The sequence below is a fragment of the Myotis lucifugus genome, unplaced genomic scaffold, assembly GCF_000147115.1.
Source record: "Myotis lucifugus unplaced genomic scaffold, Myoluc2.0 scaffold_29, whole genome shotgun sequence".
Classification (NCBI taxonomy): Eukaryota; Metazoa; Chordata; class Mammalia; order Chiroptera; family Vespertilionidae; genus Myotis; species Myotis lucifugus.
The window spans coordinates 3,970,258-3,996,125 of NW_005871077.1; the positions used below are offsets into that span (position 1 = coordinate 3,970,258).

General features: G+C 41.4%; 1 protein-coding gene across 1 annotated transcript in view; it reads right to left on the bottom strand.

Annotated features, from left to right (window-relative positions):
* Positions 1-25,868, bottom strand: part of KIF5B (kinesin family member 5B) — a 72,668-nt gene that overhangs the window by 23,972 nt on the left and 22,828 nt on the right. Inside the window, 7 exon segments of the mRNA XM_006086673.3 lie at positions 906-1,010; positions 2,347-2,471; positions 2,626-2,713; positions 2,804-2,859; positions 4,488-4,536; positions 5,026-5,130; positions 6,145-6,218. Coding sequence (XP_006086735.1) covers positions 906-1,010; positions 2,347-2,471; positions 2,626-2,713; positions 2,804-2,859; positions 4,488-4,536; positions 5,026-5,130; positions 6,145-6,218 — 602 coding nt within the window.

A 25,868-nucleotide genomic window follows, 5' to 3' on the forward strand; every position in this document is an offset into this window, starting at 1 on the left:
CCCCACCCTGTGCACGAATTTCGTGCATTGGGCCTCTAGTCCTATATAACAAAAGGCTAATATGCAAACAGACCGAACAACCGGTTGCTATGAAGTGTGCTGACCACAAGGGGGCGTGCGCGGAACATGGCGTGCGTTGGCCACAGCGGGATGGTGGAGCAGGTGTGCGGGGGCACCAGACAAAGGTGGGGTGCCGGTCGCTGTCATCGGGGTGAGTCTCTGTTATTGAAAATTCTTTGCTCCTGCCCGTGGCGGGTCCTGCCCGTGGTGGTCCTGCCTGGCGCTTGCACCTGCTGATGGTGCTGGCCCCACCGTTCACACCCACTGCCGGTCCCGATCACTTGGCGCTGTCAGCTGGTGCGAGTGGCGGTTGCCGGCCCCAATCGCTCAGCGCTATCATTGGGTGTGAGTGGTGGCTGCTGGCCGTTATCACCCCTGAGGGCTTCTCCACTTTCCCCTGCTCCTGAGGGGTGATCAGGGCAGCAGCTGCTGCTTCACACCCACTGACAGTGCCAGCCCCACTTGCACCTGCTGCTGGCACCGGCCTCAATCGCTCTGTGCCTTCAGTGTGTGTGAGCCAGGCCAGCGCCGTCACCGTGTGTGAGTGGGGCTGCCAGCAGACAAGAGACGGGGGGCTGTGGCGGGAGGGGTCAGGCGGGGCCAGGGAGGATGGGCTGAGACCCACACCTGTGCCTACTGCAGCCTCACAGCCCACAGTTCCTTTCAAGGTGCATGAATTCATGCACTGAGCCCCTAGTTTGTTTATTATTGAGAACAAGGATATACATACTAATACTATAAAATAAGTTTCTAAGAGACAAGGAATTCACACATAGATTCAAACACACACTCTTAAGTAATTCAGTAATTCCCCATAAGAACAGGGAAATAGAAGACATACTTACACTACCCTCAGCCAAAGCAGAAATAACATTTCCAAGAGCAGAAAGTGACTTGTTGATGTTCTTAGCTTCATCCAGCACAGCACCTTCAGCTCCAGTTTTACTAACCTATCCATAAGAGTAAAAAGATTTTTTAAGTTTAAAATGAATTTTTGAATTTTCTACAAAGTTCAGAAGTCATCAATAATCAGCAAAAAAGAAAGAAAAGAAAGGCTTCATGACTTTATTTGCCAAGTGTTTACTCTCAGTTACCACTATTTCTCAAGTATTATTCTTTTGAGAACTTGGTTAAATAACTATCTGCATAACAAGAACGTAATTAAAAGAGACACCAAATTTTATTTTTAGTTTGCGCTCTTCAAAATAACCAATTTACATGTGTATTTATATTTTACTAATTTGTTAGTACCCTTTGCTACATCAGAAAAGAGGAACCTTTTAAAATTTGTTAGAGCATAATGTTTGTTGTTGATGGAACTGTTAGAAAACAGAGACTGAATTTAAATATATAAGCAAACTTGCTTCTTTTTTAAAAATGTATAATACATAGATTAAGTATAGGATAGTATAATATGTTGCAATGTTGGTGGAAGAAATGGCCTCTCAGAATATGCAAAATAGAGACAGGCTTAAAAGGATGGATGTAAGACTTTTGAGTAGTAGCAAATAGGTATATTATTCTAATCAGAAGAAACAAAATTAGTGAAATAGCAAAAATGGTCATAGAGGTCAATATTAAAACATTTGAACTTATTTTGAAATAAACTAAAGTAAGATTATATAGGACTGTAAAAATGAAATAATCAGCCCTGGCGAGTGTTCAGTGGTTAGAGCATTGGCCTGCAGACCAAAGTGCTGTGGGTTTGTTTTCTGGTCAAGGGCATGTACCTCAGTTGGAGGTTAAATTCCTGTCACTGGTCAGGGCTTGAGTAGGAGGCAACAAATTAATGTGTCTCTCTCGAGTGAGTTAGTCTGTCTCTCTCTGTCTCTCTGTCTCTCTCTCTCTCTCTCTCTTCCCCCATCCACCCCTCCCTTCTCCTTTCTACTCTCTCTAAAAATCAATAGAAAAAATGTCCTCACTCCTGAATGAGAATTTAAAAAAAAAAAGAAAAAGAAAAATAATCATCCAAAGGAAAGAAATAAGTACACCCAAAGTAGAAAGGACTAAAGGATAGTTACCAGTTTTCACAGGGAGGCCTTTGCCAATATGGATAAAAAGATAACCAAAAATTAGGAGGATACCTAATAAAACTCATAATGACATAAGCTAAAGAAATCCTTAATAAAAACATACATCTTAAGTCAAAGGTAACACCTACTGGTTGAACTGGACTATAGTCCAAATAACAGTGATTTGAACTAATTATTTAGTTTATGTAATCATAAAGTATTGACATCGATGCTTGCAACTCTCAAAAATGCTTAGATATGTAAAAAGATTTACCTTTTCACTACCCGCTAAATCAACCAGATAAAGTTTTCCACTCAGCTTTTGCTCCGTTTGTGTGTTCTCTTGTTTTACATTAATAAGAAATATACTGTGACTTCTAGAGCTATGTTCATTCATATCTGCAATGAAATTACACAACTATAAATAAACATGGCTTTCCTTTACCAATAATTTCTAAAGCATTAACATAAAAATCTCACAACTAATCAGCTTGATAAAGATAATTTAAGGCAGTTTTGTACCTTAACTAGTGTTAATAAGTATTTGACTTACTTGTAACTGCTACATGTCTGTTGGATTTTCCTTCATCTATGGTATCCATAACTTCATCTGGACTACATACAAAACGCTCTGTGCAACCCTATAAAATAATTTTAAGTATGTTGATATCCTTACAAATTTTTATTTCAGTGCTTTCCTAAATAATCATTCTATATTATTTTAACAGTACCTTTACATAGGGAACGCGGTTTTTATCTTCATGAACTGAAAGGTTGGTCTTTGAAACTGAAAAAAAGAAATAATATTAGTTAGCAACACTTTCCTAAACTCTAACACTGGCTATGAAATTCAATTGTTTCCTTCCCAAATATGAAAAGGTCACTATTAAAATAAGACCGTATAGAAATAGTAGGAGATTTATATAGAAACCAATGCAGCAATATAGAATTTTAGGTCCAGTCCAACCTCTACCTACCACCCACATGTTGAAAATGAAAACATTAAGCCAGAGTGGTTCAATGGTTTGCCCCAAAACAATGGTGGTAGCAGGAGTGGGACTGCTGGCAGAAAGGGGACCGGGGCTAGATGGGAAGGGCCAGGTGGGGGCGTGGAGGATGGGCCGAGACACGCTCCTGTGCCCACCACAGCCTCGAGGCCCACAGTTCCTTTCAAGGTGCATGAATTCGTGCACTGGGCCCCTAGTCTATAATAATAAAAGCGAAATATGCTAATTGGACCAGATGTCCTTCCAGACGACCTTCCAGACAAAGTCAAGGCTGTGAGGGAAGCCAGGTCCCAGGTGTCTGCCGGCAGCCAGAGGGATACCCGGGTCCCGGGTGCCAGAGGGAAGCTGGTGCCAGCAGCTGGGGGAAGGCCTACTCTTGCACAAGTTTCATGCATTGGGCCTCTAATCCTATATAATAAAAGCCTAAAATGCAAATTGTCCCCTTGACCAGGAGTTTGCTCGATATGATGTGCGCTGACCACAGAGGGGTGGGGGGATGGGAGGAATGGAACATGGCTGGCGTTGGCGATGCGGCGCTGGCAGCGGCGGCAATAGAGGTGCTGCTGGCCCCGATGAGAGTAGGACTACGGTGGGATGGTGGAGCAGGTGAGCGGGTGGTGCCAGGCCAAAGCAGATGCGAGTGGGGCCCAATTGCCCCGCAGACGGCGACCAGTGGTGGTGGCAGCTCCCAGGCGCTGAGGGAGCCGGGAGGGGGGCGTGCGGGAGCTTGGGGGCCCAGAGGTCAGCTGGGACCTGCCCTTCCACTCCAGACACTCACGCTTCGATCACCGGCCAGGCCTAGGGACTGCACCCGTGCATGAATTTTTGTGCACTGGGACTCTAGTGTATCTAACTAATTGACAGCTGATGGAAAACCAGAACTCAAGATCTCTAACTTGAGTTCAATGCTCTAATTAGTACTTAAGAAGCATCGATAAAGAGCTGCTTTAAATAAGTTACTCCCATGTGTCAAATGACATTTAGTTAAAACTTTAAAAGAAAAAATATTAAATGTCTGTTTCCTATAACTTAAGTCAATTTCATATAGGTTAGCTTAAAAATGGTCTCACATCTACTATTAAAAAAAAAAATAGCCCTGGCCGATGTTTCTTAGTGGTTAGAGCGTCAGTCCACACACTGAAGGGTCTCGGGTTCAATTCCCAGTCAAGGGCACTTACCTGGGTTGCAGGTTTGATCCCTGGCCCCGGTCTGGGCAAGTGCAGGAGGCAACCAATCAATGAGTCTCCCTTACATTGATATTTCTGCTCCGCCCCCCCCCCCCCGCCACTTTCTCTAAAAATCAATGGAAAAAATATCCTCAGGTGAAGATTAACAAACCAAACCAAACTAACAAACAAAAAGAACACATGCTATTTTAAAATAAGTAAAGGGCAAGAAGGTAACTTACCATCTAATAGGTCCCTTATCTTATCCAAATAAATTTCAAAATATGAAACCTAAAAGGCAAATAAATAAAGGAAAGAAGATCAACCAATTAAAGTTATAAAATAATTTATTCACTTACTCATTAATATTGAAGAGTGAGTGCCAGACATCATCTAAACTAAGGGGACAGAGTTATCAGTAACAACTCAGCCATAGTTCATACTCTAATCAGAAGACCTAATTTCACTAACCTGCTTATATAACTAAAAAGCAATTTCCATTATGTATCTTCATCTAATATGAACTAGATTAGAGAAGTAAGAACCTTTAATTTCCATAGTAAAACAAATTCCTTTATTTTACAGAGAAGGAAAATAAGGCAAGAGACTTGGCTAACTTGTTTAAGGTTATCTAATGACAAATGAATTAACTATATCTGTCCATAAAATAATTCTCAAATACTTTAAAATGTTTTAAAAATAAAATTAGCATTTATTACTTTTTAGAACAGAATTATTCTAGGTATAAAATAAAATACAACCTTTCCCCAAGGATTTTACCTTAATATGAAATTCCAAATTTTCATCCATGGAATAAATATAATTAAAAATATCTTGCACTATTCTTGGAATAATTCCCATGCCTTCTGGATCATGAAGTTTTCCCTAAACAGAAAACAAGACTAGATTTCTTCAATAAACTGTAAAGTATGAATTAAAATTCAAAATTTCAATGTATAATTATAGTCAATAGAGAATAGGAATTGTAATGATTGTCATTTTTTGGTGAAAATGGCTCTACAAGGATCTAAAAAACCCAATTCTACAATTTACATATTTTTGTAAGTTACATATAAATATTGTATATAAATACATATACAAACTTAGGTAAGCTACATAAAGAACTGTATAACCACATGGGTTACCAATTAATCTTAGCCTTTTATTTAATCCTTAGATTTAGGTTATCCACATTTGTAAATGATCATCTTCTATGAAAAGTTTCTAGCTTCTTTATATATCTGCACTGTTCCTTCTACTTCAAGTCAAACTCCTGGATATGCTAAATGTCCTTGTTCTCAGACTTTATGAAAATGAGTTAACAGAATTAAATAAGCTGTCACTTACTTTATACAGTAAGCTCAGATAAATGATAAAAGCAGATGCTCTGTAGCAGCAGCAAAAGCTCTGCAACGGTGGTAAAAGTCTTCTAGAAGCAAAGCTCAAACATGTCTACATCTACTAATAACAGCAATGATAATTATGGAAACGTTCTTATCAGAAAGGAATGGCAGTTATAGGGGGAGGAAGGAACCAAGGAGAGGAGTAGGAAATTAAATTACCTGAGTAGAATTGAAAACACACAAACATTCAAATTTTCCCATTATGAAGTAATGGAAAATTCTTGTTTAATTCTAAAATGTTCATAATTTCATGGTTATGCTAATTGATAAAAGAAAGCTAGATATGATTTAAAATATACAACATCACTATTCAAACTCAAGAAAGAACCAGATTCTATCAATGAAGTTATTCATGTACTACCATGTGAGAAAAAGCAAAGAATAAATAAGGAGAATAAATAAATTGTTTAAGCATGGCTAAGTTATTTCACAAATAATGACTGAATGTTCTGTCTGTACTGCAAACTACATCCAAGTACACACTACAAAATGTTACCTCCATTGTGTGTGTCTTCCCAGATGAGGTCTGTCCATATGCAAATATTGTTCCGTTGTATCCCTCAAGTACATCTATAAGATAGTAAGAGATTTTATACTTTAGGGAATTCTTTTCCTTAAGTAAAATTCTTAAGAAATTACTTAATGTTAGGAAATATTCTAAAAAAATGCACACACACACATTAAACCTATTCCTTATCCATGCATAAACATAATAAAATATTCATGGGAAGAATGGTAAGGAAGATTTCAGATTTTCTTTATGCTAATATGAAAGTAAAAATTTAGTACATGAAAGATTTATAAAGACATTAAAGAAAATAAATAATATATTTAATAGTAACTTTCTTAATGACGATCAATCTAAGCAATTACTTTCTCTCCAGCCCAGATTACTTTCTGTGGTTAACAAGAAACAAATTTTATATTCTGTTGCTTATAATCATTTATGTCAGTGTACATCTCAAATGTAGGAAATAAGTCTTTGTTCTTGTCATGACATCTGTATTGCTAAAGCTTTATATGACCTAAAAGAAAAATAATGTTCTATTTACAATGCAGATATGAATGAGTTTTAGAAATAGGATTAATGATTGGTGGTTAACTGGTGGTTAAATCTCACAAATCTATACATTCCTCATATACAAAGTATAATAAGCCCAGTCCTACCCTAAAATCAGTTATTAGAAAGTTTTCTGTGAAATTAAAAACATATTTTCTAGCCCTTTGTTTACCCCAAATCTACTATTAACATCTAAGTATTTTCCTCCAATAGGATGAAGAGGGGGAAAGAATAGAGTAAATAAGAAGGTGAACTTTTGATTTCCAGTTTTCAGAAATTCAGTTTGTTCTGTCTTGGTGACAAGGAAAATATTATGAAATTATACTCTACTCTAAAGGAAGCCTAAGTAAAGAGAAGCCTCTGTTATAAATAGGAGATGGTAACAGTGAAAAGTAAATTTGTCAACAAGCCAATCCTTGTTTTTTCAACTGATTTTTTTTTTAAAGGGGTAAAAGTTGTCCCAACACTGGACACAACTAACAAGGTAAGAGACTGCCCTCTTGCAATCCCGGACCCTCAGGGGATGTCGGACTGCCGGTTTTGGCCAGGTCCCCACAGGCCAGGCCGAGGGACCCCACCGGCGCATGGATTGGGCCTCTAGTATGCATATAAGATCTTTGGTTAATCTATTCCCACCCTTCCCCCTCTCCTCTTCCCTCTGAGATTAATCAGTCTGTTCCATGTTTCCATGCCTGTGCATTGAGCGTCTCCCGCTTAGTGATCAGTGTGCGTCCTAGCTACTGGTGGAACGGTCGCTTAGACTTTTATATATAGAGATACATAGTGCATTTGTATTACGTGAAACTGTATTATCTGAGGCCTTCTAGGATAATAAATGTATGCAGCACAATTGTATTTGGGACTTCAAATACAACTTCAAGAATTTTATATGATTATAGAGATTAGGGAATATTCAACATTCAAATATTTACTGAGCACCTGCTACGATCTAGGCCAGTGATGGCTAACCTTTTGAGCTTGGCGTGTCAGCATTTTGAAAAACCCTAACTTAACTCTGGTGCCGTGTCACATATAGAAATTTTTGATATTTGCAACCATAGTAAAACAAAGATTTATATTTTTGATATTTATTTTATATATTTAAATGCCATTTAACAAAAAAAAATCAACCAAAAAAAATGAGTTCACGTGTCACCTCTGACACGCGTGTCATAGGTTCGCCATCACTGATCTAGGCTCTGCTCTGGGTGCAGGGGATTTAACAAGGACTGATTAGGTGATTTCTAAATATGTCACATGTCACCCAAAGTAATAAGATTTGTATCAATTAGAAAAATAATCCCTTTTTGTCTAACTTAGTATCTATCTCTAATTTTGATTTCTATAGTAATTTAACTCCCAATATTTTTAAAAATCTAAACATACAGAAAGATTGAATGAATTTTACAGTGAACATTGGTATTTAATCATCACCAAGATTCTACCATTAACATTTTATTATTTTACTGTTTGCTTTAACCACGTACCTGGCCTTCCATTTTATTTTTTAATGTATCTCAAAGTAAAATGCAGACTTCCACCTATATACTTTGCTTTGCATATACTATTAACTAGAATTCAATATTTTACAGTTTCATTCCTCTGAGGTAAAATTTACATACAATGAGCCCGACCAGCATGGCTCAGTGGTTGAGCATCAATCTATGAACCAGGATCATGGTTTGATTCCTGGTAAGGGCACATTCCAGGTTGTGGGATTGATCCCCAGTGTGGGGCATGCAGGAGGCAGCTGATCAATGATTCTCATCATTGATGTTTCTATCTCTCTCTCTCCCTCTCCCTTCCTCTCTGAAATCAATAAAAGTACATTTTACAAAATTTACATACAATGAAGGGCACATTATTTTGAGTATAGATCTTTAAAAAATAATTATCTACTTGAAAGAGACATGTACTCTAAAGGAGTACATATCTATAATCAGATAAAATTAGGCACTTTGTGACCTGGCTCTTTTTCAGCTCCATCTCACCACCCTTTCCCTCACATTACTATTTTTGTTGATAATAATAGACAAATCTGACAATTTCATATGGTTCAACTTCACAGTCACACCATAATGTATGTTGTTCCCCCCACAGGCGATAACCTTCTCATATGGGTATGCATTAATGATTAATCCATGTGACCCCTCTCTCTGCATGGAAGGCAAACCTCTCAGTCCCTACTCATTATGTATCTTTAAGACTAGCTCAGGATTCTTGAGAAGTGACGTCAGAGGAATGGAGGTATGAGAGCACACCTTGTCCTCTGTCCCTGAAATTTCAACAAGTTAACCAACTATAATTCAACAAAGAAATCCCTGCTCAACACAGACACATGCCTGAGAGACCCGCTCATTGAAACATCTAAAGGTGGACAACCGGGAATAAACGGGAGATGAGAAGGGAGAAAAGTGCAGACCACCAGAAACCACCAGCAAATGCAACCCTGTAACCGGAAGCTCGTGGCTTGGCTGGCAGGGAGAGGGGAAAAAAGCCAAGGTAGCAGGCTCTTCCTTCGGTTGGGAGGAACAGAGCTGCAGGAGGGCAGCCCAGTGGCAAGGAAGCAAACAGTGTCAGAGTCAGCAGATACCTGACAGAGCACTGGATTCTACCATGCAGCTCTCCACTATCCGGCTGGCAGCAGTGTTTTAGACAAAGAAATAGAACAACAGAGTCCTGCTGCCACTTAAATTCCCAAAACTTGCCTCCGGTTGCCCTAGGTGTCGGGACCAAGACCGTATTAACTTTAAACAAAGAGTTATTTTAGTAGGAACACTGTTTCCTTCTGTGACTGATCTCCTGAAGGGGTGCTTGGAGGGGAACAAGACAGAAGTCAGGAATCGCCATTATGGTGATAGCAAAACAAACCCCACCACAAGTAGTGCAGCAGTATTGTCTTATGGAAGCAGTGGAGGTTCAAGACTAGGAGATCACAGAAGTAAAAAGTCTTGAGATTCAGCACCATATATTCAAAGTAGTAGAAAGAACTCAAGAGATAAACGCATAATCAAAGGAGACCAGCATACACCATGAAAAACGACAGTAATAAGGATGACCAGAAAGAAAATGAAAAATCACTAGAAAGCAAGCTTGAACACATGGAAATATGTGATATAAATGACAAATTTCAAGATTGCAGTTCTAAATATACTCTACAAGATGTAAGAAAATACTGACAGGTAATTCAGTGCACTCAGAAAATAAATCAACGAACAAAAGTAGTTTACCAAAGAGGATGAAACTTTAATAAAGAACCAATCAGAAATCTTGGAAATAAAACATGAGATTAAGAGTGAACTGAGCTGGGGAGAAACCAAGATTGCGGCATAGGTAAACACCTGAAATTGCTGCCTCACACAACCACTTCAAAAATACAACTAAAAGACAAAACGGACATCATCCAGAACCACAGAAAGGCTGGCTGAGTGGAAATTCTACAACTAGAAGGAAAGAGAAAAACACTGAGACTCAGAGGAGCTGCGGAAGTAAAGTGCAGAGGTACGGAGGCGCATGTGGAAAGGGCTGGCAACTGAGGACCGTTGTCTTTTTCAATCGGGAGGGAGTCTCAAGCTCCCGACTGCTCTGAACTCCAGTTCCGGGTGAGTCTCTGGGGACCCAGACTCATACAGGGAGAAACTGGACTGTCTGGCATCGGGCAGACTCGAGGGCGGCTTTCTCTCAGAGGTGCATGCAGCGATTACCGGGACACTGAGATGCGGTGCCTCTTAGGATAGGACTGGGGAGCAGCCATAGCTGCTTGCTCCACCCTGTTGATCCCCTGAGACCCCCCCACACACAAGCTGTGCACAGAGGCTTTTGCATATGAAAGGCCTGGCCCTTTGCAACCTGAAAATTACCTAACAAACTGCAGCTGAATCAGAGAGACCCAGAACTTCCAAAAGAAGGTCCAAGGCCCCACAGCAGCTTGCATTGCTTCACAGCTGGGCCTCATCTGGGCACCTCCAAACCCCAAACAAAGAAGAGGAATCTCTCCATAGCTCCTGCTCGGTAGCCTCAGGCAGAGGCTAAATTAGCACCTCCTTAGAGATCCAAGAGCCAGTGTACCCAGTGGTCAGAGTGGGACCATCCAGATTACAACTCCTCAGATCCATAAGGGACACATTCAGGGGGCAGACTCAGGGAGCACCAAAGCCCCACTGAAGCAAGTCTTGCCCCAGAAGAGTGTCTCCAGCTCAGAAGTTCTCCCACTGCAGACACAGCTGATTCTCGCAGCCAATTGGCCTGGAGGTCAATTCCTCCCAGTGATACCTACAACAATCAAGACTTAACTACAACAAGACTGTGCACAACGCCCACAAAGGGGTGCACCAAGAGTGTCCACCTCAGGTAATTGGTGAGGCTGAGCCACTGGGCCCTATAGGACCCTAACATAGAAAGTCACTCTATCAACACAGGGAAGCATAAAAAATGCGGAGACAAAGAAACAAGTCACAAATGACAGAAATGGAGGAAAGCAAACTACTGGATATAGAGTTCAAAACCACACTTTTAAGGTTTTTCAAGAATTTTCTAGAAACTGCTGATAAATTTAGCGAGACCCTCAAGAAATCTAGTGAGACCGCCGATAAATTTAGTGAGACCCTCGAGGTTATGAAAAAGGACCAACTAGAAATTAAGCATACACTGACTGAAATAAAGGATATTATGCAGAGTTCCAACAGCAGACTAGAGGATCCCAAGAATCAAGTCAAAGATTTGAAATATGAAGAAGCAAAAATCACCCAACCGGAAAAACAAAAAGAAAAAAGAATCCAAAAATATGAAGATAGTGTAAGGAGCCTCTGGGACAACTTCAAGCGTACCAACATCCGAATTATGGGGGTGCCAGAAGAAGAGAGAGAGCAAGATATTGAAAACCTATTTGAAGAAATAATGACAGAAAACTTCCCCTACCTGGTGAAAGAAATAGACTTACAAGTCCAGGAAGTGCAGAGAACCCCAAACAAAAGGAATCCAAAGAGGACCACACCAAGACACATCATAATTAAAATGCCAAGAGCAAAAGACAAAGAGAGAATCTTAAAAGCAGCAAGAGAAAAACAATCAGTTACCTATAAGGGAGTACCCATACAACTGTCAGCTGATTTCTCAACAGAAACTATGCAGGCCAGAAGGGAGTGGCAAGAAATATTCAAAGTGATGAATAGCAAGAACCTACAACCTAGATTACTTTACCCAGCAAAGCTATCATTCAGAATTGAAGGTCAGATAAAGAGCTTCACAGATAAGAAAAAACTAAAGGAGTTCATCACCACCAAACCAGTATTATATGAAATGCTGAAAGGTATCCTTTAAGAAGAGGAAGAAGAAGAAAAAGGTAAAGATACAAATTATGAACAACAAATACACATCTATCAACAAGTGAATCTAAAAATCAAGTGAATAAATAATCGGATGAACAGAATAAACTGGTGAATATAATAGAGTCAGGGGCATAGAAAGGGAGTGGACTGACTATTCTCGGGGGGGGGGGGGTGGGAGGGTGTGGGGGGTGCGGGAAGAGACTGGACAAAAATTGTACACCTATGGATGAGAACAGTGAGTGGCAGGGTTAAGGGCAGAGGGTGGGGTGGGAACTGGGTGGAGGGGACCTATGGGGGGGAAAAAGAGGAACAACTGTAATAATCTGAACAATAAATATTTAAAAAAAAAAAAGAGTGAACTGAGCATAGAAAACAGAACCAAACTGATGGAGGAAAGATTTAGAGATACTGAAGACAGGAATCAAGAAATGACACAGAGGAAAAAATACACCTGAGCATAAAGAAAAATAAAGAGCTCGCCCTAGCTGGTTTGGCTCAGTGGATAGTAGGCCTGTGGAATGAAGGGTTCTGGGTTCGAATCCAATAAAGGGCACATGCCCAGGTTGTAGGGGGTGTGCAGGAGGCAGCTGATTAATGGTTCTCTTATCATTGATGTTTCTATTTCTCTCTCCCTACCCCTTCCTCTCTGAAAGCAATAAAAATATATATTTTAAAAAGAGCTCTACAAGACCTATCTGAATCCATCACAAAAAGCAATATTAGAACTATAGGCATTGCAGGAGAGAAAAGAAACATGAGATGGAGAGTCTATTAATGGGAATAATAGTGGGAATCCAATGTGGCACTGGAGTAAGTAGATGCCACACTGACACACTCCCAGGATCAAACTGGAGAAACAAAATAAAAGAAAAACCAACCTAAATAATCAACTGAAGACTAGCTGGAGTGAACCCTGATAACCAAAGATGGAAAGCAGAGACCACATAAAAACTGATAGGAAGTGAAAGGGCTGGGCAGGCTTCCAAAGGCAGCAGGTAAAGTTCTGGAGGGATATCTTAGCTGTGAAAACCCAAGTTGGTCTATCCAGACCAGAACACCACAACTGAGAAATGTGCCCATATAACATCTGGCCATGAAAAGCAGCAGGGTTGCTGTCTGTCAGGGAGAGATGACTGGAAATGCAGGCACCCTCTTAAAGAGCCAATGCATGAAATTTCAGGTACAGCACTCACTTTGGGCTTCAGCAAAGGGAGGACTGTGGACTGCAGCTGTGTGAGCAGAAGGCAGGGTTGGGGGCTCTTTAGTTAGACCTCAGAAGGCAGGCACCCCAGTTTCCTGTGCTGAAATATTCCCTCACACTGAGGAGAACATCTTTCTCCAGCAGATGTTTGCTATCCAGGTGGTTTTCGCCTGGGGGAAAGCAGTTACTCCATGCTTTGAAAGACCCCGTACAACATCCTGTGGAGTTTCTGAGGCCCATTAAGAGACTGAGAATAATAATCAGCCTGCAAGCAGAAGCAATTGCCCCACCCTGTTGGGAAACCGTTCAACCCACCCTGTGGTTGATAGCCACAGGATGATCAAGACTGATAACAATCAGTCAGCAGGATTTGCCAGATCTAATTTGGGGCCCTGGGCTGGGAAAAGCACACCTTGATGCACATCATGGTCCTTTCCAAAGGAACTCAGCCCCAGCAGAGAAATCAACGTTGATGATAACTCTAAACAGAATACACAGGGCCAGTGAGAAACAGCATCTGAAACTGTCCTGCACTAGAGCTTGGGAAACATAGCAGATCTACCTAATACATAGCAACAAATGCAAACAAGCAACCAAAATGGGAAGAAAAAAAGCACCTACTGAAAGAACAAGAGAATTCTTCAGAGGAAGAGCCAAATGAAATGGAGATAAGAAATGATCAGACACAGAGTTTAGCATAATGATGGTAAAGATACGAAACAGCATATAGAGAATAACACAGCACTAAGAACACAGTGGAACAAATAAACAGCAGACTAGGGAAAGCCGAGGTTTGATCAGTGAATTAGAAGACAGAGTAGAAAAAAAATCAATCAATCAGAGAACCAAACAGAAAAACAAATAAACAAAAGGACAGCTTAAGGGAACTGTGGGACAACAGAAAATGTACAACTATTCTCATAATATGAGTGACAGAAAGGGAAGAAAGTAAGCAAGGAATAGAGAACATGTTTGAAGAAATAATGGCAGAAAACGTCCATACCAGGTGAAGGAAAAAGTCACACAAGTTCAGAAGGCACAGAGTCCCAACCAAGGAGAACCCAAATAGCCCCCCACACAGACACATCAGAATTAAAATGCCAAAAATGAAAGACAAAGAATTTTAAAGGCAGCAAGAGAAAAGCAATTTTTTACCTACAAAGGAGTTCTCATAAGGCTGTCGGCTGATTTCACATCAGAAACTCTACAGGCCAGAAGGGAATGGGATGAAGTATTCAAGGTAATGAAAATGAAGGATATGAAACCAAGATTACTATATCCAACAAGGCTATACTATTCCAAATATAGATAATGAAATAAAGAGATTATTAGACAAAAAACAAAAAGGCTAAAGAAGCTTATCACCACCAAACCAGAACTGCAAGAAATGCTAAAGGGACTGCTGTAATAATAATAAGAAATATATAGAGAGAAACACAGGTTTAAGGAATTAAAATGGCAATAAATAAGTATATACTAGTAATAACTTTAAATATAAATGGGTTAAATGCTGTAATCAAACAACTTTGGACATGAAAACATGACCCAAATATATGCTGTCTACAAGAAAACCACCTTAGAACAAAATCCTCACACAGAATGAGTGAAAGGATGGGAAAAATTTTTTTATGCAAATGGAAACAAAAGCCTGGGATGGCAATACTCACATCTGACAAAGTAGACTTCAAAATGAAGGCCTTCACAAGAGACAATAAAAGTCACTAGATAATACAAAAGGGATTGAGCCAACAAGAGGATATAACCCTGGTAAACATGTATACACCCAACAAAAGAACACCTAAATCTCTCTATATAAAAGTCTAACATGCAAAGTGTCCCCTAAGGAGTTTGACCGACCGGGAGTTTGACTGGTCGCTATGACATGTGCTGACCACCAAGGCACAGAATGAAGGCTGGCCCAGGCCAGCAGCCGCTAGGGACCCTACCCATGCGCGAATGTTGTGCACTGTGCCTCTAGTATATATATTTAAAAAGCTTTCTGGAAGACATTAAGGAAAAGATCGACAGCAATACACTCATAGTAGGGGACTTAAACGCCTGCTGACTTCCCTGGATATATCTTACAGACAAAAAATTAGCAAGGAAACAGTGACTCTAAATGACACAGTGGATCAGAGGAATTTAATTGACCATTATAAGACATTTCACCCCAAGGTGCAGAATATACATTCTTCAAGTGCACATGGGTCATTCCCAAAGACAGACCATATGTTAAGACACAAAACATGTCTCTACAAGTTCAAAAATGAAATCATATCAAGCATCTTGTCAGATAATAGAGGAATGAAATTACAAACCAAGTATAGTAAAAATACTCAAAAACATTCCAATACATGGAGACTATATAGCATGTTATTAAACAATGAATGGGTTACCAATTATTTCAAGAAAGAAATAAAAAACTTCCTGAAAACAAGTGAACACAATCACACAACCACCTAAAATCTATGGGATACAGCAAAAGTAATCCTGAGAGGTAAGTTTACAGCACTACAGGCCTATCTCAAAACACAAGAAAAATTACTAATAAACTACTTAACCCTAGAACTTAAAGAATTAGAAAGAGAGCAACAAGAAAAGCCCTGAATAAGAAGGAAATAATAAAGATTAGAGCAGAAATAAATGGCATAGAGAATAAAAAAAACAAACACACACAATACAAAAGTTCAATAAAACGTAGAGCTGGTTCTTTGAAAAGATAAACAAGATTGATGACCCTCTAGCCCAGCAGTTCTCAACCTGTGGGTCGCGACCCCTTTGGGGGTCGAACGACCCTTTCACAGGGGTCGCCTAAGACCATCGGAAAACACATATATAATTACATATTGTTTTGTGATTAATCACTATGCTTTAATTATGTTCAATTTGTAACAATGAAATTGGGGGTCACCACAAATGAGGAACTGTATTAAAGGGTCACGACATTAGGAAGATTGAGAACCACTGCTCTAGCCAGACTCCTCAAGAAACAAAGAGAGAGGATAAATAAACAAAATCAGAAATGAAAGAGGTAAAGTAATAACTGACTCCATAGAAATATAAAAGATTGTAAGAAAATACTAAGAGCAAGTATATGCCAACAAGCTGCACAATGTGGATGAAATGGACAAATTCCTAGAAAAATACAACCTCACAAAACTGAATCAGGAAAAAAAAAAATCACAAAACCTGAATAGTCCAATAACAACTGATGAAATAGAAGCAGTAATAAAAACACTCCAAGCAAACAAAAGCCCTGGTCCAGATGGCTTCAGAGAGGAGTTCTACCAAACCTTCAAAGAACCACTAATACCTATATACCTATCCTCAAACTATTCCAAAAAGTCCAAGAAGAAGAAATACTTCCAATCTCTTTCTATGAGGCTAGCATTATCCTAACTCCAAAACCAGATAAAGACACTACAAAGAAAGAAAACTATGGGACAATAACTGATAGACATAGATGCTAAAATCCTCAACAAAATATTAGCAAATCTGGTCTACAATATATTAAAGAGATCATACACCACAACCAAGTGGGATTTATTCCAGGGATGCAAGGCTGGTACAATATTGCAAAGCAATAAATGTGATACATCACATACACAAAATGAAAGACAAAAATCACATGATCAGCCCTGGCCGGTTTGGCTCAGTGGATGGAGCGTCCGCCTGCGGACTGAGGGGTCCCGGGTTCGATACTAGTCAAGGGCATGTACCTTAGTTGCGGGCACATCCCCAGTAGGGGGTGTGCTGGAGGCAGCTAATTGATGTTTCTCTTTCATCGATGTTTCTAGCTCTCTATCCCTCTCCCTTCCTCTCTGTAAAAATCAATAAAATATATTTTTTAAAAATCACATGATCATATCAATAGATACAGGAAAAGCATTTGAAAAAAATCCAACACCCTTTCTTGATAAAAACTCTCAGCAAAGTGGAAATACAGTAATTATACCTCAACATAATATAGGCCATGTATGACACATCTACCACCAACATTATGTACCCAATGGGCATAAACTAAAACTATTTCCCTTTAGAACAGGAACAAGACAGGGATATCCACTTTCATCACTCTTATTCAACAGAGTACTTGGAATTTCTACCACAGAGATCAGACAAGAAGAAAACACAACAGTCATCCAAATTGGAAAGGATGAAGTAAAACTCTCGTTATTCACACATGACATGGTATTGTACACAAAAAATCCTGAAGACTCTACCAATTACTATATTTAATAAAAGAATTTGGCAATGTAGCAGGATACAATTTTAACACCCAGATATTTATGGCATTTTTATACACCAATAATAAATTCTCAGAAAGTGAAACAAAAAACAATCTCATTTACCATAGAAATAAAAAAATTAAGATACCTAGGAATAAACTTAAGCAACGAGGTAAGAGACTTGTACTTGGAAAACTACAGGATGTTGAAAAAAGATATAGAGGAGGATATAAAAATATATACCGTTTATGGATTGGGAGAATTAATATAATTAAAATGTCCATATTACCTAAACCAATCTACAGATTAAATGCAATCCCTATTAAATTACCAACAGCATATATCATAGATCTAGAACAAATACTCCAAAAACTTATATGAAACCAAAAAAGGACCCCAAATAGCTACAGCAATCTTGAGAAAGAAGAATAAAGTTGGAGGGATCACAATACCAGATATCAAGTTATACTACAAAGCCACCATAATCAAAACAGCCTGGTATCAACACAAGAATAGACATATAAATCAATGGAACAACACAGAGACCCAAGAAATAAACCCAACCCATTATGCTCAATTTCCCTCCTTGACAAAGGAGGGAAAAGCATACAATGGAGTCAAGATAGTCCCTTCAATAAATGATGAGAAAACTGGACAGGTACATGCAAAAAAATGAAACTAGACCATCAACTTATACCATATACAAGAATAAATTCAAAATGGGTAAAAGACTTAAATGGTCCTCAGCAGAAACTCTACAAGCCAGAAGAGAGTGAAACCAAATATTGAAATGTCTGATAAAATTACAAGCCAGGAATAATATATCCAGCCAAATTATGTTTTAAATATAAAGGAGAAATAAAGAAGTTCCCAGACATCCAGACGTTGAGGGATTTTATCACCAGAAAACCTTCATTGCAGGAAATACTCAAGGGAGTTATTCTACCTGAAACAAAGCACATAACGTTACAACTCTATAAGATCACCAAAAATCTTACAGCATAAACAGGATAATTTGTGACAACAAAACCATAAAAGGAGAGGGGGAAAGTTCTGAACTGGCAAAGGAAGGTGAAGATCAGATGCACTCAAAAGAAAAAACAACTATGGTATATACACTGAGTGGCCAGATTATTATGACCACCCCATCAGTACACCTTTTGCCTTCAATACTGCGGTGATTCTTCTTGGCATTGACTCCACGAGATGTTGAAATGTGATGAGAGGAATCTGACACCATGCCTGAATAGCACTGTCCAGTTCTGTGAGATTTGATGGTTGTGGAACCAGCTGCCTGATGGCTCTTTTAACTTTGTCCCACAAATCCTCAATTGGATTGAGATCTGATGATTGTGGGGGCCACCTAAGCAAGGTAAAGTCTCCCTCATGTTCTTGAAACCACTCCTACACAATACGAGCACCGTGGCGTATTGTCTTGTTGGAAGAAGCCATCTCTATTGGGATACGCCATCAACATGACAGGATGAACTTGATCAGCAACGATACTTAGGTATGTTGTACTATTCAGACGTTGTTCCACACGAATTAAAGGGCCCAAATCATGCCAGGAAAACATGCCCCAAACCATAACACTGCCCCCACCAGCTTGAAGGGTTGTACTCATGCATGCGGGGTGCATGCTTTCATGCTGTTTCCGCCAAATTCTCACTCTGCCATCTGCATGATGCAATTGGAAATGTGATTCAGCAGACCACATGATTTTTCCAATGCTCAACTGAACAATCCTTGTGTTCCTGTGCGAATTGGAGACGTTTTATCTTGGTAACTGCAGACAGCAAAGGTGTTTGAACAGGCCTTCGGCTGTTTTGCTGATATTCGTTCCATGGTTCCGAGTGCCAACAATCATTCCACGTTCAAAGGCTGTTAAATTGCGTTGTTTACCCATATCTTCAGGAAAAAATCACTTCTACTGTCATGGTAAACAACCTGCTTCCCTATTTATAATGGTCTGGCCCTCTAGCAACTTCAGCACGAAATTATAGCTAATTTGCCTACAAACATCAGGTGGTCATATTAATCTGGCCACTCAGTGTATATGCAGCTTCATTTTTTATAAACCTCATGGGAACCACACACAAGAATCCCCAAACCAGGACTTACAGCTAAAAAAAAAAAAAAAAGAGGAAACAGAGGAAAGAAGTATTGAATACTACTAGATAAAAACAACAGACAGAAACATAAAGGAAAAAAAAACCAATGGAGGCACAGACCTACTAGAAAACCAAAAGATAAAATGGCTAAGTCTTCATTCATCAATTAATTACCCTAAATGTAAATTGTCTGAATTCACCAATAAAGAAGTACAGAGTAGCAGAGTGGTCAAAAAACAAAACCCATGTACTACTATTTGTAATACTGTAAACAATTAAAAACAAAAAACAAACAAACAAACAAAAACCCCAAGCATATGTTACCTAGAAGAGACACATCTAAGCTACAAAGACAAAGGTAGATTCAGAGTAAAAGGATGGAAAATAATTCTCCATATAACATTCACAGAAAAGCAGGTATAGCCATACTTACATCTGACAAAATAGATTGCAAGACAACAAGAGACAAAGATGGATACTTTATAATGATAAAGGGGATCCTACATCAAGAAAACATACATGAAACTTCATATGTGTGTGTGTATATATATATATATATATATATATATGCGCACATACACACTCACACACTCTCACACACACACAAACACACATACATATATATATATATATATATGTGTGTGTGTGTATATATATGTATATATCCAACCAGAGAGCTCCAAAATATATAGAACTACACACAGACCTAAACAGTAGCTCCAACAAAGGTTTAATTTCCAAAATGTATAAAGAACTTGTAAAATTCAGCATGAAACAAACAATCCAATCAAAATGTGGGCAGAGGACCTGAAAATACACCATACAAATAGCCAAGAGATATATGAAAAGATGTTCAACCTGACTGGCAATTAGGGAAATGTAAATCAAAACTACCATGAGATACCACCTCACACCTGTTAGAGTGGCCATTATCAACAAAATAAGCAATAACAAGTGTTGGAGAGGTTGTAGAAAAAAGGGAAACCTCAGTCACTGCTGGTGGGAATGTAGTGGTTGTACCACTATGGAAACCACTCTAGTGAATCTTCAAAAAATTAAGAATAGAGTACCATATGACCCAGCAATCCCTCTCCTGGGTATATACCCGAAAAACTCGAATTCATGTATTTGAAAAGATACATGTATCCCTATGTTCATTGCAGCATTATTCATGGTGGCCAAGATATGGAAACAACCAAAGTGTACCGAGACTGAGGATTCAATAAAAAAGATGTGGTACTTATACACAATGAAATACTACTCAGCCATAACAAAGGATGAAATACTGCCATTTGCAACAACATGGATGGACCTTGAGAACATTATTTTAACCCCTAGTGTGCCGGGGAGCACGATCGTGCTCCTCCTGTCTTTCGCCAAAAGTGCCGGGAGCGCTATCGCGATCCTTCTGCAGTGTCACTATTAGATGCTAGTAGTTCACTCTTTATTGACAGATGGCACCTAAGTGCAGAAAACAAATGCAGTAAAGGTTTCCTTAAGTTTTTGAATATGTAACTTCATTTACTTGCAATTCATAATTTTTTTCCTAAACTGCTGTAAAATCAGCAAAAATGCCTTGGCAATTTTAGCATAGTTCCTAGGATATTGGTTGGCACTCAAAGGATTACGTGAAATAAGTCAGTCAGAAAAAGCTAAAAACTGTATGATTTCACTCATATGTAGGATATAAAACAAACTTGTGAACACAAAGAGCAATGTGGTGATTGCCAGAGGGAAGGGGTCTGGAGGAGAAGGGGATCTTATATAATAAAGAGGTAATATGCAAATTAACCCTCTCACCATAATGCCATCACAAGATGGCGCACACAGTGAAAACATCATAGGCTATGCTTTGTCCTAAGTACTATTATGATTGATTAAGTTAAAAATAATTTTCCTTCTCAGAAGATGGAGGAAACAAAGTAGCAATTTACATCTGTTGTGCGCTTACTTTTGCCCTGGGTAAAGTACTTTTCCAGAATCATCTTTTCAAATCCCCACAATACCCTTATTTTGCAGAAGAGGAAAGGGAGAGTTAGAAAGGCATACAAAGGTTAGGTAACTTGCTAAAAGTCTCACATTTAGAAAGTGGCCAACCTGGACTTCAATCTAGGTTTGTCTGACTCCAAAGTCTGTGCTTAACCATAGTGCAAAGAAGAGAACTGTGAGAAAAGCAAGATGATGGCGTAGGTAAACCCCAGTACTTGCCACCTCCTAAAACCACATAAAAATTAAAACTAAAATACAGAACATCATTCAGAACTGCCTGAAATCTGGCTGAATGGAAGTCCTACAACTAGAGAAGTAAAGAAGAAAGCACACTGAGACTGGTAGGAGGGGTACAGGCACAGAAAATCTATCCTATCTAATAAAAGAGAAACATGGTAATTAGCCGTACGGCCACTACCCTTCCCATTGGCTAATCACTGAGATATGCAAATTAACTACCAGCCAAGATGGCGGCCGGCAGCCAGGAAGCTGATGCGAACAGGGAGGCTTGCTTGCTCCAGTGACGGAGGAAGCCAGGTTACCCGCCTGCCTTGCCGGCCTCTCAGCTGCTCTCTAAGAAACATTGTAACAAATATAGAAGCTAAACCAAACCCCAGAAACCTCCTTTCAGTCAGCCAGGCTTCAGCCAGCGGGACCGCAACATTGTATCAAATACAGAAGGTAAACAAAGGCCAGAAACCTGCTTTCAGCAGCCGAGGCCTCAGAGCTAAAGCTGGCCCAGAATAAAAAAGAAAAAAAGGAGAAGGCAAAGAAAAGAGGCAGACCTCCAGCCTGAAAACGGCCCTCAGCCCCTCACCCAGACTGGCCAGGCACCCAAGTGGGACCCCCACCCTGATCCAGGACACCCTTCAGGGCAAACTAGCCGGCCCCCACCCGTGCACCAGGCCTCTATCCTATATAGTAAAAGGGTAATATGCCTCCCGGCACCGGGATCAGCGTGACAGGGGGCAGCAACCAAACCCCCTGATCACCCTGCGGCTCTGTGTGTGACAGGGGGCGGGGCCACAACCTCCCTATCCGCCCTGCTCTGTTCATGACAAGGGAAGGTGCCCCAACCCCCTGATCAGCCCTGCTCTGTGCCTGATAGGGGGGAGCTCCCCAACCCACTGATCGCCCTGCGGCTCTGTGTGACAGGGTGCGGCGCCCCAACTCCCCTATCGGCCCTGCTCTGTGGGTGATAGAGGGCGGCGCCCCAACCCCCTGATCCACCCTGCTCTGTGTGTGACAGGGGGCAGTGCCCAAACCCCCTGATCCGCCCTGCTCTGTGGGTGATAGAGGGCGGTGCCCCAACTCCCCTATCGGCCCTGCTCTGTGCGTGACAGGGGGGAGCTGCCCAACCCCCTGATGGGCCCTGCTCTGTGTGTGACAGGGGGGAGCGCCTCAATCCCCTGATTGGCCCTGCTCTGTGCGTGACAGGGGGTGGCACCACAACTCCCTATTGACCCTGCCTTGAGTGTGACAGGGGGCGGTGCCCCAACCCCCCAATCGGCCCTACCCTGAGCGTGACTAGGGGTGGCATCACAACCTCCTGATCCGCCCTGCTCTGTGCATGACAGGGGGCGGCGCCCCAACTCCCCAATCGGCCCTGCTCTGAGCCTGACCAGGGGCTGCACCTAGGGATTGGGCCTGCCTTTGCCACCCGGGAGCAGGCCTAAGCCAGCAGGTCATTATCTCCTGAGGGGTCCCAGACTGCGAGAGGGCACAGGCCGGGCTGAGAGACCCCCTCTCTCCCCCGAGTGCACAAATTTTTGTGCACCGGGCCTCTAGTACATATATAAAGAGCCAGGGCCCATAACGTCCAAAACAACCAAAGGCTTGACCAAACGCCAAGCTGCGCGTGCATCAGGCATGGATGGGAGGGGACTGGTGAGCGGGCTGAACTGCTGACCTCTCGGGGGGAGAGGGAGGGAGGGAGAGAGAGAGAGAGAGAGAGAGGCAGGTCTTGCCAGCAGCCGAGCCACACTCTCTCTCTCCGAGAGGTCAGCAGTTCAGCCCCGATTGCCAGCAGCCTGGGGCGGCTGATCAGCCCCGCCTCTCTGATCAGGCCCGGAGACGCTGAATGGCATAGAAACCGACCAATCAGAACCAAATCTGGGTGAACTGAGAGAAGCCAATGGCTGCCTATGAGGTGGAGCTTTTGACACTGACTGGCATAGAAATCGACCAATCAGAACCTAATCTGGGTGAACTGCGAAGGCAGAACCTAAGGTGGGGGCTGAGGAGGGATTTTAAGAGCAACAACTGTTTGGTGTAAGGTGTAAGAAAGCGGTTCAATTTTTTAATGACCAGTTTGGCAATATAGTGCATATGGCTGGCTATCAGTCCAGATACAGGGATTATGTATTTTGTCTGCCAAGAGCATCTCCTCCTGCTGAAAAAGGCTCCCCCCACCCCATTTAAGCAATCCTATCCTATATAATCTATCTATACTAACAAAAGGGTAATATGCTAATTAGACTGGGTCGACCGGCCATCTTCCGGACGTCCAACTTCCTTCTGAACAAAGCCATGGTGGTGGGGGGGACTGAGGCAGAAGCAGTTAGGGGCAATCAGGCCGGCAGGGGAGGGCAGTTGGGGGCAAGATCAGGCTGGCAGGGGGTTAGGGGCGATCAGGCAGGCAGAGGCAGTTAGGGGTGATCAGGCCGGCAGGGGAGAGCAGTTAGTGGCGAGATCAGGCCAGCAGGGGAGGGCAGTTAGGGACGATCAGGCAGGCAGACTGAGTGGTTAGGAGCCAGTGGTCCCAAATTGTGAGGGATGTCCAACTGCTGATTTACCGGTAGTCAGACATCCCCCAAGGGGTTCCCGATTGGATAGGGTGCAGGCTGGGCTGGGGGAAACCCCCCCTTGCCATGCACGAATTTTGTGCACCGGGCCACTAGTCCAGTATAACACCCACATGTGGCGTTTTCTTAATTGGGAGGAATATCTTCTCCAAGGCTTCCTGTGAGAAGCAGAGAGTCTCAGCCCCACACCACACCACCAGCCCAGGGTTTCAGAGTGGGAAGAGAAGTCCCAGTAACTTTGGCCTGTAAAAACCAGCAGGGATTGTGACTGAATTACACGAAAGCTGCTGGAGTCCCAGGTATTCCTCATAAAGGGCCTACACACAAACTTACAAGGTCCCACTTCCTCTGAGCTCCAGTGCCAGGTGGTGGCTTTGAGGGAATCCAGGGAGATATGAGGAGGAACTGGACTGTCTGGCATTGGGGCAGGAACTTGGGGTCAGCTTTCTCGCAGAAATAGGTGCATGCAAGGGTCACTGGTTCTGTGCTTGGATCTCCCCCATCACAGAGCTGATTGGCAGTCATATCTGAGTTTCCATCAGTGTGACCACATTGTTTGCTCCATCCTGGTGATTCCCTGAGACCCTGCCCTATCCAGTGTGCAACCCTACCCAAGCTGTTTGTAGTTGCTTTTCCATATGAATGGCCAGTTCTGGCTCAGACTTCAGACTTTACTAAAATCTCTTAACCAAGCAGCAGTTGGAATCAGCATGCCCCAAACCTATCAATAAAAGGCTCAAGACCCAGCACTAGCAACAGCCTGCCTTGCTTCACAGTTGAGCTTCACAGGGGCACTTCTAAGTGTAATACAAGTAGCAGTCATCTGCAGATCTCTCTGTAGCTCCTGCCAGGTGGCCCTAGGCAGTGGCTGATTTTGCATCTCCCAGGAGGCCTGAGAACCAGTGCACCCAGTGGATAGCTTCAGACCATACCAGATTTACAACTCTACATATCCACAAGTGACACACTCAAGGAGCAGACTCAGTGAGCACCAAAGAAAACCCAACTGAAGCAAGTCCAGCTCTTTGGCATGTCTCCTGCACAGCAGCTCTTCCATTGTAGACACAGCTGGTCCTCATAGCCAATTGGCCTAAAGCAGTGGTTCTCAACCTTGGCTGCACATTAGAATCACCTGGGAATCTTTTTAAAATCCTGATTTCTGGGCCTCATCCTCTGGAAATTCTGTTTCTTTGTTACTAATGTTGTGGCCCCACCCCATAACAAAGAAACAGAATTTCCGGAGGATGAGGCCCAGAAATCAGGATTTTAAAAAGATTCTCTTTCTCAACAGAAACTATGCAGGCCAGAAGGGAGTGGCAAGAAATATTCAAAGTGATGAATAGCAAGAACCTACAACCAAGATTACTTTATCCAGCAAAGCTATCATTCAGAATTAAAGGTCAGATAAAGAGCTTCACAGGTAAGAAAAAGCTAAAGGAGTTCACCACCAAACCGCATATATGAAATGCTGAAAGGTATTCTTTAAGAGAGGAAGAAGA